The sequence below is a fragment of the Gopherus flavomarginatus genome, chromosome 19 (genome assembly GCF_025201925.1).
Source record: "Gopherus flavomarginatus isolate rGopFla2 chromosome 19, rGopFla2.mat.asm, whole genome shotgun sequence".
Classification (NCBI taxonomy): Eukaryota; Metazoa; Chordata; order Testudines; family Testudinidae; genus Gopherus; species Gopherus flavomarginatus.
Genome location: NC_066635.1, coordinates 25542852 through 25561303, shown reverse-complemented (window position 1 = coordinate 25561303; position 18452 = coordinate 25542852). Strand labels below are relative to the sequence as shown.

At 42.6% G+C, this 18452-nt stretch overlaps 1 protein-coding gene across 9 annotated transcripts in view; it reads left to right on the top strand.

Annotated features, from left to right (window-relative positions):
- Nucleotides 1–18452, top strand: part of CRK (CRK proto-oncogene, adaptor protein) — a 67666-nt gene that overhangs the window by 29893 nt on the left and 19321 nt on the right. For 4 of the 9 annotated variants that reach the window (XR_007770416.1, XR_007770415.1, XM_050929520.1 and 1 more), the window contains exon 2: nt 25–560. Coding sequence is in view for 7 of the 9 variants with exons in the window: in XM_050929520.1 (XP_050785477.1) it covers nt 25–560 (536 nt within the window). In the remaining 2 variants the exon portion in view is untranslated. The other 5 variants (XM_050929519.1, XM_050929523.1, XM_050929517.1 and 2 more) reach the window with 5 other exon arrangements.

Here is an 18452-nt window from a genome sequence, read left to right as displayed (position 1 = left end):
AATGTGCTGCCATTTTTCTTTTAGGGTTGAATCCCTCCAGATTCCGAATAGGTGACCAAGAGTTTGATTCATTACCATCTTTACTGGAATTCTACAAAATACATTATTTGGACACTACAACCTTGATAGAACCTGTTTCCAAATCGAAGCAGAATAGTGGAGTTATATTGAGGCAGGAAGAAGCTGAATATGTGCGAGCTCTCTTTGACTTTAATGGAAATGATGAGGAAGATCTTCCATTTAAGAAAGGAGACATACTGAGAATCCGGGATAAGCCTGAAGAGCAATGGTGGAATGCTGAAGACAGCGATGGAAAGAGGGGAATGATACCTGTTCCTTACGTGGAGAAGTATAGACCTTCCTCTGCTTCAGTATCTACTCTGATTGGAGGTAACCAGGATAGTTCCCACCCACAGCCACTGGGAGGGCCGGAGCCAGGGCCCTATGCCCAACCCAGCATCAACACTCCGCTCCCTAACCTTCAGAATGGCCCTATTTATGCCCGGGTTATCCAGAAGCGAGTCCCTAATGCCTACGACAAGACAGCCTTGGCTTTGGAGGTACATAATGGGCAAAAATTAGAAAGAAGAGATTTGTTCAAGGGATTTCCCTTTCAAACACATAGCCTTTGTAGGAATGCTGAGTGGGAGAAAGCATTGTAATATTACTCTTGACGTAAAACTAATAACTAGTTTAATGATTTGGGTGGAGACTTTATTTTAAACCTATTAGACTAGAGAAGGTTCTGATAATTTTATATTATAAAATGTTTAGGATACTGTATTCACTGAACAAATAACCTATTTCACTTCAAGCATTACTAATATAGCAACGCTTCCCCATCCACATTCTTTTTATTCACTTCATGCTTCTGAGGTTTTTTTCCAATAACAAAGTTAAGAGTTCATAAACTGGTTAGTTTGAATACTTGGGCACAGTCTCTTTCCATTCCTAAGTGGGCATGCTGACTTCTCTCCCACATCTCCAGTTTAATAACACAAATGGTTCTATGGCAGGATTCATGTATGATCTCCTTTAATAACACACTGAGATGGTGCTGATCATGCATGCATGTGGTTTATCTGGAACATCACACACTGAAATAAGGGCACCTTTTAGGTGATTGCTCTTTCAACACCTCCCTGTGTTTCATGTGGTCTGGTAACTCTACATGTGGAAAGCATTGGGACGAGTGGATGCAGGATGCTTCTTGATGCATCACCACTTTTCCTTGAAGGGCGGAATCATTTTTTGATTGTACATTCAAATAGTCATACATGCATTCTTTTCTTTTTTCTTTTAAAATGAGATGCCAAGGAAATAGGAGTACTCTATAGCACACGTCAACTAGATATCCTTAAAGTGAAGCTTGAGGGAATTGGGAGCAGGGCATTCTCAGTGGTAGGCTCTCCTCTCAGGATGGCATGTAAAATGGATCTCTTTATCCTGGCTTTCCTTTAACTACAATTTCTGGATTTTCTTTATTTAATCTGCTTCCTGTTGTCCACCATCTTGGGTTCTTCCAGGGAAGCTGAGGCCTGGTCTACAGTACGCGTTTAAACCAATTTTAGCAGCGTTAAACTGATTTAACGCTGTACTCGTCCACACAACAAGGCTCTTTATATCGATATAAAGGGCTCTTTAAATCGGTTTCTGTACTCCTCGCCAACGAGAGGAGTAGCGCTAAAATTGGTATTACCATATTGGATTAGGGTTAGTGTGGCCACAAATTGACGGTATTGGCCTCTGGGCGGTATCCCACAGTGCACCACTGTGACCGCTCTGGACAGCAATCTGAACTCGGATGCACTGGCCAGGTATACAGGAAAAGCCCCGCGAACTTTTGAATTTCATTTCCTGTTTGGCCAGCATGGAGCTCTGATCAGCACAGGTGACCACGCAGAGCTCATCAGCACAGATAACAATGCAGTCTCCTGAGAATCGAAAAAGAGCTCCAGCATGGACCGCACGGGAGGTACTGGATCTGATCGCTATATGGGGAGAGGATTCTGTGCTAACAGAACTCCGTTCCAAAAGACGAAATGAAAAAATATTTGAAAAAATTTCCAAGGCTATGATGGAGAAAGGCCACACCAGGGACTCAGTGCAGTGCAGAGTGAAAGTTAAGGAGCTCAGACAAGCCTACCAGAAAACCAAAGAAGCAAACGGAAGGTCTGAGGCAGGGGCGAAAACATGCTGCTTCTACCCTGAGCTGCATGCAATTCTAGGGGGGTCCGCCACCACTACCCCACCCCTGTCCCTGGATTCTGAGGTGGGGGTGGTAACGTCAGCCATGGCTGAGGATTCTGTGGACGGGGAAGATGATGAGGAGGAAGAGGAGGACGAGCTTGCAGAGAGCACACAGCACTCCGTTAGACCCAACAGCCAGGAGCTTTTTCTCACCCAGACGGAATTGCCCTCCCAAGCCACTAGCCCAGACAGTGAAGCCATGGAAGCAACTTCTGGTGAGTATCTTTGTAAATACAAAACATGGTTTAAAAGCAAGTGTTTTTGAATGATTGATTTGCCCTGAGGACGTGGGATGCATTCGCGGCCAGTACAGTTATTGGAAAAGTTTGTTAACATGTCTGGGGATGGAGTGGAAATCCTCCAGGGACATCTCCATGAAGCGCTCCTGGAGGTACTCCAAAATCCTTTGAAGAAGGTTTCTGGGCAAGGCAGCCTTATTCCGTCCACCATGGTAGGACACTTTACCACGCCATGCATGTAGCAAGTAATCGGGTAGCATTGCATGACAAAGCCTAGCTGCGTATGGTCCTGGTGATTGCTGGCATTCAAGAAACATCCGTTCTTTATCTCGTTGTGTTATCCTCAGGAGAGTGATATCGTTCATGGTAACCTGGTTGAAATTCAGGAATTTAAGTAAGGGGACAGAGATGGCCATTCCTACTGGGCTGTTTGCCTGTTACTTAAAAGAAATCCTTCCTTGCATGTAGCCGGGGGAGGAGGGGAATAGCGCTGAGCTTTTTTGCGTTTGGCTATCAGGGATCTTCCCTGCTACCAGTCATGCGGTGTGGGGGGGGAGAAGGGGGGTGATTAGCAGTGATCTTCCATGATACCAGCCATGCAGTGGGGGGAGGGGTAAAGCGATCATCCCACAGAATTGGAGGAGGGGGGTGGCTTCTGCTGCTGCATGTTAACAGGAAAGAAGCATCACTGAATGGGATTTGCTTGGTATTTGGGAAAAGAGGGCACTGTGTATATGAAGGCTGCAGAAACCGAAAGACAGTGGCTTACCATGGCCGCATGCAAGCTGAATTCTGATGCCCGGGCCTGCGTCTGTGAGATCTGTAACACCAGAGCCGCAGGCACTCAATATTAAGATGCAAAATGCGACCTTGTAGTGAAATCACATGTGCTATGTAAGGTGAATAGTGTTGTTCACTGTGAAAGAGTATAAGCATTGTTCTGTAAAATGTATCTTTTTAAATACTTCTCTCCCTTTTTTCCCTCCCTCATGCAGCTGCACATTTTTCAAGCCTCCCTACTCCATCCCGAAGGCTATCTCAGATAAGGCGGAGGAAAAAGAAGACGCAAGACGAAATGTTCTTGGAAATCATGGAAGTGACCCGCAATGAAAGAGCTCATCTGAATAAGTGGAAGGACGTGGTATCAAATTACAGGAAAGATGCCAATGAACGTGAGGATAGGAGGGACGAACGTGAGGATAGGAGAGATGCTCGAGATGAGAGGTGGCGGCAGGAAGTTCAGAGGTGTAGGCAGGAAGATCAGCGGTGGCGGGATGCAAAGCTGGGGCTGCTGCGTGATCAAACTGACATCCTCCGACGTCTGGTGGCGCTTCAGGAAGAGCAGCAGGGTCACAGAGTGCTGCTGCAGCCCCTGTGTAACCACCCTCACCACTCACCATGTTCCATGTCTTCCTCACCCAGACGTGTAAGAATGCGTGGGGGAAGGCTTCGTGCACCCGCCCACTCCACCCCCGTGGATAGCCCAACCAAAAGGCTGTCATTACATTGAAATGTTTTTAGTGGCCTTTTCCTTCCCTCCTATCCTCCTCCCAAACCACACCCAGGATACCTTGTCAGTTCTATCCCTCTTTTTATAATGATTTTTAATAAAGAATACATGATTTTTAAACGATAGTGACTTTATTTCCTTAAGCAAGCTGTAATCGAAGGGGGAGGGTGGGTTGCTTACAGGGAATGAGTCAATCAAGGGGAAGGGGATTCATCAAGGGGAAACAAACACAACAGTTACACCGTACCCTGGCCCGTAATAAAACTCGTTTTCAAAGCTTCTCTGATGCGTACTGCTTCCTGGTGTGCTCTTCTAATCGCCCTGGTGTCTAGCTGCGCGTAATCAGCGGCCTGGTGATTTGCCTCAGCCTCCCACCCCGCCATAAAGGTCTCCCCCTTACTCTCACAGAGATTGTGGAGCACACAGCAAGCAGCAATAACAAAGGGGACATTGGTTTGGCTGAGGTCTGAGCGAGTCAGTAATGTGCGCCAGCGCGCCTTTAAACGGCCAAATGCACATTCTACCACCATTCTGCATTTGCTCAGCCTGTAGTTGAACAACTCCTGACTACTGTCCAGGCTGCCTCTGTATGGCTTCATGAGCCATGGCATCAAGGGGTAGGCTGGGTCCCCCAGGATAACTACAGGCATTTCAACATCCCCAACTGTTATTTTCTGGTCTGGGAAGTAATTCCCTTGCTGCAGCCGTTTAAACAGAGTAGTGTTCCTGAAAACGCGAGCGTCATGAACCCTTCCTGGCCGTCCCACGTGGATGTTGATGAAACGTCCCTTGTGATCCACCAGTGCTTGCAGCACCATGGAAAAGTACCCCTTGCGGTTTATGTACTGGGTGATCTGGTGCCAAGATAGGGATATGGGTTCCATCTATCGCCCCCCCCACCCCCCCCACAGTTAGGGAATCTCATTGCAGCAAAGCCATCCACTATGACCTGCACGTTTCCCAGAGTCACAGCCTTTCACAGCAGCAGCTTAGTGATTGCTTGGGCTACTTGCATCACAGCAGCCCCCACAGTAGATTTTCCCACTCCAAATTGATTCCCGACTGACCGGTAGCTGTCTGGCGTTGCAAGCTTCCAGAGGGCTATTGCCACTTGCTTCTCCACTGTGAGGGCTGCTCTCATCTTGGTATTCTGGCATTTCAGGGCAGGGGAAAGCAAGTCACAAAGTTCCATGAAAGTGCCCTTATGCATGCGAAAGTTTCGCAGCCACTGCGAATCGTTCCACACCTGCAAAACTATGCAGTCCCACCAGTCTGTGCTTGTTTCCCAGGCCCAAAATCGGCGTTCAATGGCTAGAACCTGTCCCATTACCAGCAGGATCTCCAAAGCGCAGGGGCCCGCGGTTTGAGAGAATTCTGTGTCCATGTCCTCATCACTCTTGTCACCGTGCTCCCGTAGCCGCTGCCTCCTCGCCTGGCTTTGCAGGTCCCGGTTCAGCATAGACTGCACGAGAATGCGCGAGGTGTTTACAACGTCCACAATTGCGGTATTGATCTGAGCAGAGTCCGTGCTTGCTGTGCTATGGCATCTGCACAGTTCAGCCAGGAAAAAAGGCGCGAAATGGTTGTCTGCTGCTTTCTCGGAGGGAGGGGTGAGGCTATACCCAGAACCACCCGCGACAATGATTTTTGCCCCATCAGGCACTGGGATCTCAACCCAGAATTCCAAGGGGTGGGGGAGACTGCAGGAACTATGAGATATCTACGGGATAGCTACCCACAGTGCAATGCTCCAGAAATCAACGCTAGTCTTGGACCATGGACGCACGCCACCGAATTAATGTGCCTAGTGTGGCCGCGTGCACTCGACTTTATACAATCTGTTTTACAAAACCGGTTTATATAAAATCGGAATAATCCCGTAGTGTAGACGTACTCTGAGACAGTTTCTGTGAGAAGGCACATAGGAAGCGCTCCCCATTCTTGTGATAATTAGTTTTATCTTGTTTAAATGTACCTAAATACCTCAGTGATGTGGACACTATACATAATTACAACATTATTAATAATGCTGTCATAGCAACATCAGAAGTAATGTGGTGTTAATCAGATTATAGATGCATAACCTGGAAAATCCAAAACTTTGTTTCCTAAAGATATTGTAACCAGAGTGCACACATGTAACTTGTTACTATATATGCTATTGCATTTATGCTTTAAAGGTGAAATGGAAAGCTAAAATAAAAATTTGAGTAAATCAAGAAATGTGCCCTAGAACTAACACACAAACATTTTTTCCAGGCTTTTGAGGGATACTCAGCACATAGTTTTTATTTTTTAGAATTTCATAAAGCCCTAAAATTGTTTACTTTTCTAGGTTTACTGGAGATGGCCCAGAATAATGCATTATGGGATATCATAGGTACCAGATGTACACGAGCTCCGATATTGATGTTGTGGCATCTCTAGCAAACCAAAAAGAGCAGCTGTTTTTTTTCCCAAAGTTCAGTGAAATTTTAAATTATGCATTGAGTGACACTGTATCCTCCAATATCTCTAGCAGCCTTATTAGTGGGTATAGTTGGCACACATTTCCTGACTTCCCTCTTTAGGTTTCGTTCACATTTAACAGAAAATTCCAGTGCAAAGTTAGAGCTTGTAAGTAACCTTTATAAAGAATTAAGAAAATGTATGTTATAATTAAATGTATGTTAACAGAAAGCTGCTGTGTTGATTGGTGATACAAACTGGGATTGAAAGTATTTATTTTCCCTTAGAAAGCATTGGAAATGTAGGTTGTCTTGTGCAGTCCATTTATAAGGGGCAAATTATCTGAAGGTGCATTGGCCAGGTCTTCCAGTGGTTGAATTCATGGGATTGGACACTCATCCCTTCATGATAAATGACCTGTCAGTCTGCCACAGCTTGTAAGGAACTGAAATTCTGCTGAGACCTTTTCTCCCCTGTTCCAAATGAATTTAGAGAATACTACTAGCACAGGAGTTCTCGAACTTCATTGCACTGCGACCCCCTTCTGACAACAAAAATTACTAAATGACCCCAGAAGAGAGGATCGAAGCCTGAGCTCGCCTGAGCCCCACTGCCTTGGGCGGGGGGCAAAGCTGAAGCCCGAGGGCCTCAGGCAAGGGGGGGGGGGGGGCATGTAACCTAAGCCCAACCACCTGGAGCTGAAGCCTTTGGGCTTGGGCTTTGGCCCTGGGCGGTGCGGCTTGGGCTTTGGCTTTGGCCAGTATGTCTAAAACCAGCCCTGGCAACCCCATTAAAATGGGGTTGCAACCCACTTTGGAGTCCCGACCTAAAGTTTGAGAACTGCTGCAATCTTCTTTCCTAACTGAAGCCATGAAGTCGTAGTGTTACAGGGTCTGCCCATTGCTACTGTGCCTCCTCTGGGTCACTCTGGGGATTAGCTGATTTCCAGGTCCAGTGCCTCTTTTCCATCTCTCACCACACACCCTGCCTTCTCTTCCTGGCTCTCAGCAAGGCAAGATGATTTATGTTCATGGCTCAGCCCTCTGGCCAAGTCAGATGTCCCCTCCCCTTCTGGATGATCAAAGTCTCTTCTTGTGAATGGGCACAGGCAGTCTTCCCATTCACTGCCCAGCCAGTGCCACTTCCCCAGTAGCTGGTAGGGGAACTTGGGTCTGCCCCCCTAATCCAAGTTCCAGCTCAGAGATCCTCTAATCACCAGGTAAGGTCTGTTCCTTTCTGGACCTTACTGCCTCTTCCCTGGGCCTTTCCTAACCTTCTGGCTCTCCCTCCTCTGGGTTTGTCAGCCCCAAAGCTCCTTCCTCCCATGGAGTGACTGTAGGCTACTTCCCTGCAGCCCCCTTCGGCTGCCAACTTTATAAACCCAGACCATTCGTTCCTCCTCAGCTGAGCTCCCTCATTATTCAGTCAATGTAGGGGTGTTGGAACAATTTGTATAGTGAGAGTGCTGAGAGCCATTGAACCAAACTGTAAACCCAGTATATAATGAAAACTACATCAAGCCAGGGGATGCAGCAGCACCCCCGACACCCCTAGTTCCAGCACCTATGAGTCAGGGGATTACTAAAACGCCTGATTCCCCTCAGCTGTGGCCTGTCTGGTTAATTGGCCCCCTTTTTATCCTACATTAACCCCTTCCAGGCAAGCATGGGTGAGTACCCCATTCAAGTAGGTACCCCTAGAGACTCAGCTGTTTAAAATGGGGGGTGGGGATTACACTGATTGTGCTTAACAAGTTAAGGATTTAACTAAGGTTCGATTCCCTTTTCCCTTTTTCATAGACTCCTAGAAATGTAGAGCTGGAAGGGATCTCCAGAGATCATCTAGTCTGCACACATGCTGAGCCAGGACTAAGTATACCTAGACCATCCCTGACGGGTTTTTCTAACCTGTTCTTAAAAACCTTGAATGTTGGGAATTGCATAACCTCCCTTGGTAACCTATTCCAGTGCTTAACTGTCCTTATATTTAGAAAGCTTTTCCTAATATCTGATCTAAATCTTCATTGCTGCAAATTAAGGCTGTTACTTGTTGTCCTACTACCTTTCAGTGGACATGGAAAACAATTGATCACTGTCCTCTTTAGAGCAGCCCTTGACATATTTGAAGACGTGTCCTTTCTCAGTTGTCTTTTCTCAAGACTAACACATGCCCAGTTTTTTATCCTTTCCTCATAGGTCAGGTTTTTAAAACCTTTGATTATATTTGTAGTTCTCCTCTAGACTCTCTCCAGTTTGTGCACACCTTTCCTCAAACATAGTACCTAAAACTGGACACAGTACTCCATCGGAGCCCTCACCTGTGCTGAGTGTAGTAGGACAAATACTTCCCATGTCTTATATACAACTCTTTTGTTAATACACCCCAGAATTTTCATCACATTGTTGGCTCATATTCAATTTGTAATCCATTTTAACCTCCAGATCCTTTTCAGCAATACTGTTGACTAGCCAGTTGTTCCCCATTTTGTATTTGTGCATTAATTTTTTACTTCCTCAGTGTAGTACTTTGCATTTATCTATACAGAATATCATCATGTTGATTTCAGACCAATTCTCCAATTTGTCATGGTCATTTTGAATTCTAATCCTGTCCTCCAAAGTACTTCCAAGTTCCAACCTCTCCCAGCTTGGTGTCATTGGCAAATTTTATAAGCATATTCTCACTTCATTATCCAAGTCATTAATGAGGATACTGAATAGTATTGGACCCAGGACAAACCCCTGTGGGACCCCACTAGGTGCAACCTCCCAGTTTGACAGCAAATCATTGATGGCTATTCTTTGAATATGGTTTTTCAACCAGTTGTGCATCCATTTTATAGTACCTTCATCTAGTTTGCTTATTTTATTTACATTTGAACTATCGTGTGTAGGGCTTGAACATTTTGTGAAACATCTACTAGCCCAAGGGCTGACCCTACCAATGAGGGTGCAAAATAGCAATTCTGCCATTTCCCTCACAATTTAAAGAAATAAAAATAGTATGGTTCTTGTTCTCTCTCTATTATTGGCAATTCTGATTTTTAAAAAATTGCCCTTACATTTCTTTTGCTCTGGTAGATCTTCCCCCGCCCCCTTCCTGGCTTCACTCCATACAATGTTTTTTTGTCTCAAATAGATCAGTGTGTATCTTACTGAGTTGTCTCCACTGTGTTTCTTTTCCCTATACCCTGTGCACTCTACTTCCTCCCAAATATTTGTCTTGATCTCTTCCCCCTTCTGTCTCTTAGTACCATATTCCTCTCATTTCCTTAAATCTTTCTCTTTTCTCTACAGTATACACTGTACACTATTTGTGCATCTGTACCCTACCCTGGTCATGCACCTACCTGTGCACTCCATTGACTTATATTCAATTAATGTTTCAAAAAAATTCCCCATAGCTGTAAGGGCAAGAGACTAATTTTTTTAATGAAAGCTTTGATTCTGCAGAGGTTGACTGTGCTGCTTGGGAAAATTTTCTGCTTGCCCCAGGCAAGTGGCTTATTCGAGCCCTCTATTTGAGATCCAGACTATGAATAGCACTTTTTTACTGCCTCCATAAGATTAAAAATAATGTATTTTAGAAAAGCCCAAGAAAAGAGGTGCTTTCTGGAGGAAATGATACCCTGACAAAGCATATACTGAATATTGGAAGAAAGATCTAGTATACGTATCAGATGTTGTAAAATTAAAGCTATGTTGATATACATAAATGTTCACTTTCAAACATAGTTAAGGAAATGAAGGTTTAGAATCTCACTAAGAATGTAAATGATCCTGAAATACCTTCATCCCCTCTTCATCATTACTTTGTTACAAAGGGTGTGCCTTGTATAGATCCTGTATGCAGCACTAGAGGGACTCTGTGTAACTCTCATTATATTTGGGTCAGTGGAGATCATTATGTGGTAAATGCCTGGGTTTTGCTGTAAAAATGTAACAGCTACAGCTGGTGTAATGAAGATGGTGTTAAAGTTCTGGGGTAACTGCACCTCTGACCTTGTGGCCTCCTTGAGGATACTGTTCTCAGGCCTCTAGTCATTACCTTTTTTGCAGCAGACACCTGCATTCTTCTCCCTCCAGACAAGAGATTTAGGCTGCAATTTCCTCCTACAGCTCACTATGATCACTTTAGCACAGTGGTTCTCAAACTGAGGATCGGGACCCATCAGGGGAATCGCAAGGTTATTACATGGGGAGGTCGCAAGCTGTCAGCCTCCACCCCAAACACTGTTTTGCCTCTAGCATTTATAATGGTGATAAATATATTAAAAAGTGTTTTTAATTTATAAGGGGGTGTCACACTCAGAGGCTTGCACCAGTATAAAAGTTTGAGAAACACTGCTTTAGCAAGTCTGACTTAAGTTCAGCAACTACTTTCCTGCTACCTCCCATGGGCTGTGACAGGGTTAACCAGTGGCCAACCAGACTTCATGAAGCAAAGTATTTATTTAGAGAAAACATGTCTCGAAAACAAAAAACAGCTTATATATATTCCAGTCTTACTAGGTGTTAGCAGTCTGCCACATGGGGACCCTGGTATGTTTCAAAACCCATCAAACCATTTCAGCAAGCTTTGCCCCAGTTGGTTACAGTTTCATGTTAGATCTCGGATCCAGTGAGTGATACCTCTTGCCGCCCACTCATAGCAGACTGACCACTAAATACAGTTCTCATTTCTTTGTCTTCTGGGCCTCTTGAACTGGGTCAAAACCAGTATATGCAGTTTCCCCCAAGGTGCAGGACTTCTGCAAACTTGTTTACCTGTCTAGAGATGTGTAGTAATTACCCTTAGAGACATAGGTTCCTAATAGTTCATTCCTGTTCAGTGACTTCCCTTCAGTTACTGCATTGCTTGTCTTGTTTCAAGAAGGAAATTAACCTCTTTACACCCAGCAGTGAACAATACAAGGTGAGAGGGAAAACTGAGTTGCACATATTCTTTCATAAAAATAAATGTTTCCCAATTCTCCACAAACGGGATAGATAAACTCTCTGTAAAACCGTTCTTTAAGGGCGTCTGAGCAAAACAGAGCATTTAAATTAACTTGTCTTATTTTGTGCATTACCAGACTCTGTCATATGTTTGAAACAAAGCATTGGAATGCCAAGTTTTGAAACTGATTTAAGAAGCTCTAACTTTGATTGGTTGAGAGTTAAATTGTTAACTTAAAAAAAAAATTAAAAACTATTGTAATACCTTGGAAACTGATTATACCTGTTTTCCAATAAGGTGAAGATTTTTTTCAATCTTACTTTGCTTTATCAATCTAAAGAGATTGGAAGTATTACTGACAGGTCACATCCAAATGAGAGACAGCTCCATTCACTAAATGGAGATAGTGAAACAGTGACAAAGAATACTAAAATATAGACATCTCCCCTTTTGATAACCTTCATTGAAGGTCTCTAAACTAGAACAACTATTTTTCTTAACTGTGTACGGTAGTACTCCAAGTTAAATTTGCTTTGGGAACCATAATTCTTACTTTACAGACTCTGGTTGCTTTTTTAAATATATAATAATGCACTAAAGAGGCTTTTTCATTTTCATATATTGTACAATCTTGGGAGGAATGGGCCAGGGGAGACTTCTGGGAGTGGCGGGGGGAGTGCCAAGATAAGTTGCTAGTTATTCTACAAGATTTATAATATAAAAAGAATTTACAAACCAAATTATCTGTTTTGTAGTATATTTTACCTAGAATTTAATTATTGATCCATATTTACTGGTGTCCCACAGCCCCTTTTTTCAGGTTATGCCATCACAGAGGGATTGCAAAGCAGCCATAAAGCCCCTTGAGAATACTTCCAGTGCAGTGGGACTCTGACAAGCTCAGAGCTGGCTCCGTTATCTCCATGCCTTCCCCAGTGCAGAGAGTGCACTAGTAGTGGCAGGAAGTCAAAGTGGGGGGAATGGCTGAGGGTAGCCCTTTACTCCATCTGTTTCCCGGTGCTGCTAGTCCTTCATTCACCACCAGGTGCTGCAATGTCTTCAAGGCTACCCCAGTGGTTCTCAACCTTTCCAGACTACTGTATCCCTTTCAGGAGTCTGATTTGTCTTGCGCACCCTAAGTTTCACTTCACCTAAATCCTGCTGAGTTACAAAAGCAGATATAACAATATGAAAGGGTTACAGCACACCATTACTGAAAAATTACTTAATTTCTCATTTTCTCTCTATGAAATTTTAGTTTGTACTGTCTTCTCTAGTGCTTTTTATGTAATCTGTTGTAAAACTAGGCAAATATCTAGAAGAGTTGATGTTTCTCCTGGAATACCTCTGTGTACCCCACCAGGTATGCTTACTCCTGGTTGAGAACCACTGGGCTACCCTAACCTGCAGTCCCAGGATAGAAGAGATGCAAACCACCTCTGTTCCACTGTTCCTGTGTGGTGGGCTCTGAATTGTCCCTCTTCAGCACTCTCACTTCATTTCCAATTATCCCTTTCAAAATTTGCACACACTGTCACATCTAAAACAAAAGATTTAACCTTATCAGAGAAAATATTTTAATCTATGGAAAAACTTGGTTATAACACATTGGTAAAACCTTTGTTATATTAAAGGCAAAATAAACAAAGTAGGTTTCTGGAACATTACAACAATGGATGAAACAACAGAAGCTGTGCAGGCGATGAAAGAAATGGGGGGACGCAATTTTGAAATTCTTGAAGCAAATTAATGTCAATGGCCAAGAGCTGATAAAAAAACATTTTTTAAAATGTCAGTGTAATTAGGAAGGCAAGATGGTTAGCGCTCAGGAATAGTATTAACTATGACTTTCAAAGCAGAAGAATCACAGAGAGAGTGGGAGCTGATTAACAGCAGATTGTTTCAAACATGATACGAGTATGACAATTATACAGTGTTATGCACCAACAGACAACTACAGTATGATCAGTGATCATTTCTACAGTTGCCAACAAACTCTGACAATATTCCCAAGCATGACATTTGCTTAATAATGGTGGATTTTAGTGACAACATTGGGATGATGATGACAGAGTGGATAAAGCAATGGGCAAGCTTGAACTTGGTTTCTAAAATCAGAATGGTGAAAGACTGATAGAACTGTTTGGTATCAGGGCTTATAAGTGGTGGAACACTATTCCCAGACAAAGTTACACATAAAATAACTTGAAATTTCCTAGATGGAATGGCAGCATTAGATGGCAAAGGAGCTTTAAAGCTCTCAACAGCTGTTCTGGAAAAATGTCATTTGCTAATGAAAGCAGTGTTAACACACTGTATCTGCCTCAGTGTGTGTTGTGGCATTTCAGTCTGGAGGTGATGAATACATGGATCATTTTGGCCAGATCATCATCTAGGAGGTAAGTGTGAAGTTCTACTAGCCAGCTGAAGGTAGAAATGGGCATATTTCACCACTGATACCACATGGGTATCTTGAGCTAGTGATGAGCTGATGAGGACTTGAGGCTTTGTACCATTTTGATGAATAGGGGTTAGATGCTTTCTGTGGAAGGGGAAGATCAGCGTCTTGGTTAGTTCTCTGAAATATTTTCCTCTTTCCCTAACTACTATTGCTTAAACTAAACTCAGGCAAGACCACCGTAAACTGATCTCTTGAAGATGTTATGATATCCTAGTCATAGCATTGGCTGCTTCTGTGGAAAATGACATACAGCTGAATGTCACCAGCATATTGCTGGTAATGAGGCACATGATATCTTGCCTCTTCAACTCTTATGTAGATATTGGGTGGGAAGAGAGGCTAAATCCTTGGGGAGAGAGGAGAGGCAAGATCCTTGTGGGCCTCATGAGGTGAAGGTTTTGGCATTACTACTCTGGGTCCTGTTAGAGAATATGTAATTCTGTACTGTCTGCCACCATGCATGGTGGTCACCACCACCTTATGGTCAACTGTCCTGAAAGATGCATTAAAGACTAAGTATATGAATGTTGACCTATGGTCTCTGGAGGAGAGTTTCAAAGGCACACATAAGAGTTAGATCCCTAACTCCTATTCAAAGTCATTTGAAGTTAGGCCACCTAAGGCCAGATTTACAAAGGTCTTTAGGCACCTAATAATGCAGACAGGCATCTAGTAGGATTTAGAATACTGAGGTTGGTTGCATAATATGACTAGACACTCCAATAAATCCCACTAGATGCCTGTCTGCAATGTTAGGTGCCTAAAGACCCTTGTAAATCTGACCCCCAATCACCATTTGTGCCTTTGAAAATCTCCCCCTGTACTCATTGTCATAGGTCATCATTTAATGCTGTTAGGGCTGTATCCTAGTCTGAAGCCTAATTGCAATGAATCCAGGATGTTGGCAGATGTTGCATGCTCTTGGAGTCTGGTTGTGTCTAATCGATCAATGATTTTTATTAGCAGTTGAGATTTTCTGTGTCTGGCATTGTTGCATCAACCTGTTGTCCCATGTTTGCCAAATTGGGACCAACATATTATCTGTTTTGGTCAACAAGTTGTTATACTGTTCTACTATCTCATCAGCCTTGTTTTGCCTTTTTAGGAGATGCTGGCAGTAAGAACAGGAAAGCAAAACCATTTATGTACCATGCCCACTTCTAAGCCAACAATCAGGTTCAGCATGTGGATCCAGAGATGGCATGTGTGCAAGGCATCCTGGATGTTGACATTATTGCATATTGTTGGAGTTCAGTTGTCTTATCTCTTCATGATTTTGACTAGAAATTGAGAGGTTTCCTTCATCTACTATTATGGAACCAGCTATTGTCTCATTTTATACCTAGATTATAAACTTAGTGTTTATACATGACCTAACACAATGGGACTGTGATTTATGACACTTTTGCAATACAAATAATACATATTAATAGTATTAGCTTCCTGAGGGTTAGGCAGAATATTTCATTTTTCAGGAATGTTGGTAGGCTTGCTTTTCTGTGGAAAGTGCGTTTTGATTTTCATTAGAAGTGGGCAGCATTCTTTATTGCATTCACTAGGCAGAATGGGAGTGCAGGACATGGATCTGTTTTATACTGGTGGCTCACATATTTCTCAGGTTTTGATCATATTCCACACAGATGGTTAAATGACTAATACACTCTGGTTTGGTTTAAAGTTTTCTTCTTTAATAATGAATTCCTCTCATATTTGGTTGCTTTTTTCTGTAAAGTAGGATCAGTGCTCTTTCCTTTGATGTTTGGATTATTCAGTCTGGGTAATTAGGCAATTCACTATACAGGATGGCTCTGCTGGCCATGGTTTATGCTGTGGTGATGATGGAGGAATATGTTCTCTACTTTTATTGTGAGAAGTCTTTGTGCTGTTAATGGATGGATTCAAAGTGGATTTCTTAGTATCAGTACTCTGTTTGCCTGCATATGCACTTCATCTGACAAAAGTTGTAAGTGAACTGTGTTGATCTATGTGGAGGGCAAGCAAATTGGATCAGTGTTTCCACATGCTCAATATCTTTGGCTCATTCCTCTGGACTCTTCCCCCCCTCTCCCAGCCATATTACACTGTAAACGCTTGTGCAATTTGCTATCCACTGTCATTTCTAGGTGTTGGTCAATATTATTGTTTTTCTAGATTTCTGCTAATTAGCGGTTCAGATTTTTTTTCCCTAACTGCATTTTTCCAAAATTAATCTTTTTGTTTTTACCCTGTTTCTAATCACTAGATCCCTTATTATTCTCTGACCTCTCTGGTGTTCAACTCCTTTCAATTTCATATCTTTAAATTGCAGCAGTATGCTGTTTACCTCCTCTTCCGGGTCATTTAATTAAGTAGTTAAATAAATCCAATTCTTATTTTGATCAGTATGGCGTCTCACTAGACGCACACTCTTCTGTTTCCCATGTCCCAATTCAGTGCTTTTCATTGTCAAGTCTTTTAAGCCCATTTTAATTCACCTGAATGTTCTTAGCCAAGACAATGTAACTAAAGCCTTACAATTACATCTAGCGCTTGAAAAACATCAGATACCTAACAGCAAGAGGCTGCTACTAAAGAGTTGAAGGTGGGCCACCAGCAAGTCCAGGTGCCACAGTTCTAGTGCCTTGACTGCTATAGAAGCAGCAAAGAGACATATATAATTCTTAAATTTAAATTCTTCAGCAATTGAGTTAGGAGCCCTGATTGGTCATGGAAAGCTTCCTGGTTGCCTGTGGCAAATAGATTAGTGGATTTTTTCCAAATGTGCTTTTCATAGAAACTTCTTTATTAGTCACATTACAAAAATACAACAACAACAATATCCTCAAGGTGCTTCTGTGGCCAAATGATCATATTATTTCTGTTCATGCACTTCTAGTCCTTTTCCTCTGATCTCATTTTAATTTAAATATAGATTGTAATCTCCACGGGAGGCAGGAATTCCATGTTTATCTCTTCTATAAAGCACCATCCATATGTGGCACAATGTTAAGTAATACAAAATCTAGCACTGTTGCATCTGCTGTGCCCTCGGCATTCCCTAAAGAGCAATAAATTTTGTCTGACTTACTTGATGGTTCAGTTGTCCTGTAGACAGTTCAATCAGACAAGGAAATTTGTAGAAGCTGGACTTTGAAAAAGGGGATAGTTTAATTTCTGACTTTTATAAAAAAAATTAATAAGTACTATTTCAAAATTGGCTTGGTCTAGAAACAACTTCCTATTTACTGTTAGTCCTGGGACTAGTTTTGATAAGGATTGCCATTAGGAGAGCTTAAATAAAGTTGCCTTAAATAAAAAGTACCTATGGCAAGGTAATTTCAATAGAGAATTCAGTCTCCTTTGTCATGGCTGTGATGACAAAGCATCACTTTAAATCAGCCTTAATGGTAGGCAACTTTTGCAGATATCATGAATCCAAATCTGTTCTCACAGATTCAGAGTGCCTGGCTCACTGAATTTTGGCTTACCTACAGAGCTAGTAAACTTTGCCAAGATATATTCCTCTAGGTCAAGAAATTTGTAAGCTGTGTTAGTTAAGTATTCATAGCTTAATAATTTATTAGCACATAATTGATGAAAGATTGAAGGGAAAAAATATTTACCACCTTTGGCTGTTCAGGAGTATTTGAACTCCCAAACATAGGTATTCTGTCACTAATTATATGAAATAGAAAAATATCCAGGGTTGGTTATAGGGGAAGCAGCAGCAACCCTTTTTGTAGGGTGCCTAAAGCTTTCCATTATTTAAAAATAATAATCTTACAGTTTTTCTCTAAAGAACTCTAATACAGCCATGGGTTGGAGCAAACTTAAATTTGGCTGGAAGATAGTCTTGGGGGTAAGGAGACGGCTTTTTCTGGCCTCATGAAAATCTGTTCACATTAGACAGACTTATAAGCTGTTGAAAACTGGCCATTGCCTGTCTGTGCTTCACAAGGTACAGCTTGTTTTTGATTTGCTGCTAAACTCCTTCAACTCACATGTCACTGTGTATGCACTGTCCTGGTTTTTCACATTAGTAGTGCACACACAGAATAAAAACTCTGGATGGAACACAGCCAAGTGGATCATCCATGTCTATCTACATACTGCTATGGCTTCTGTACTTACACAGTCAAATTACCTCTGGCTCACGGGAAAACAAACTGTACAGGGAATCAGAAGACCATTAATGCTAATCTAATTTCTACCAACTGGCAGTAACAATGCTGTGTCCTTCACAACCTTTTTTTATTGAGCAAACTCTTACAGGGTATGTCTACATAGGATTCTGGAACCCTGCCCATGAGAGTGAGCCTCTCAGTCTGGGTTGACTAGTGCTCTAAAACTAACTGTATAGACAGCACTTTTTAATTGTGGGTTGGTCTCTTCAGCCCTTTCCCTCCCTAGGGTTCAGAGCCTGAGCTGCAACTTCAAAGTGCTGTCTATACAGCTAGTTTCAGAGTGCTGTCATGAGCCCTGCTCACCCAAATCTGTCAACCCAGGTTGGGAGGCTTTGTTGTGTGGGCAGGCTCCAAAATGCTGTGTAGACATACCCACAGACTACACAGGTGCAAGTAGAAACCAGACCCAAATTTCGGCCATTTACTGACACTGTCTGTCAGTG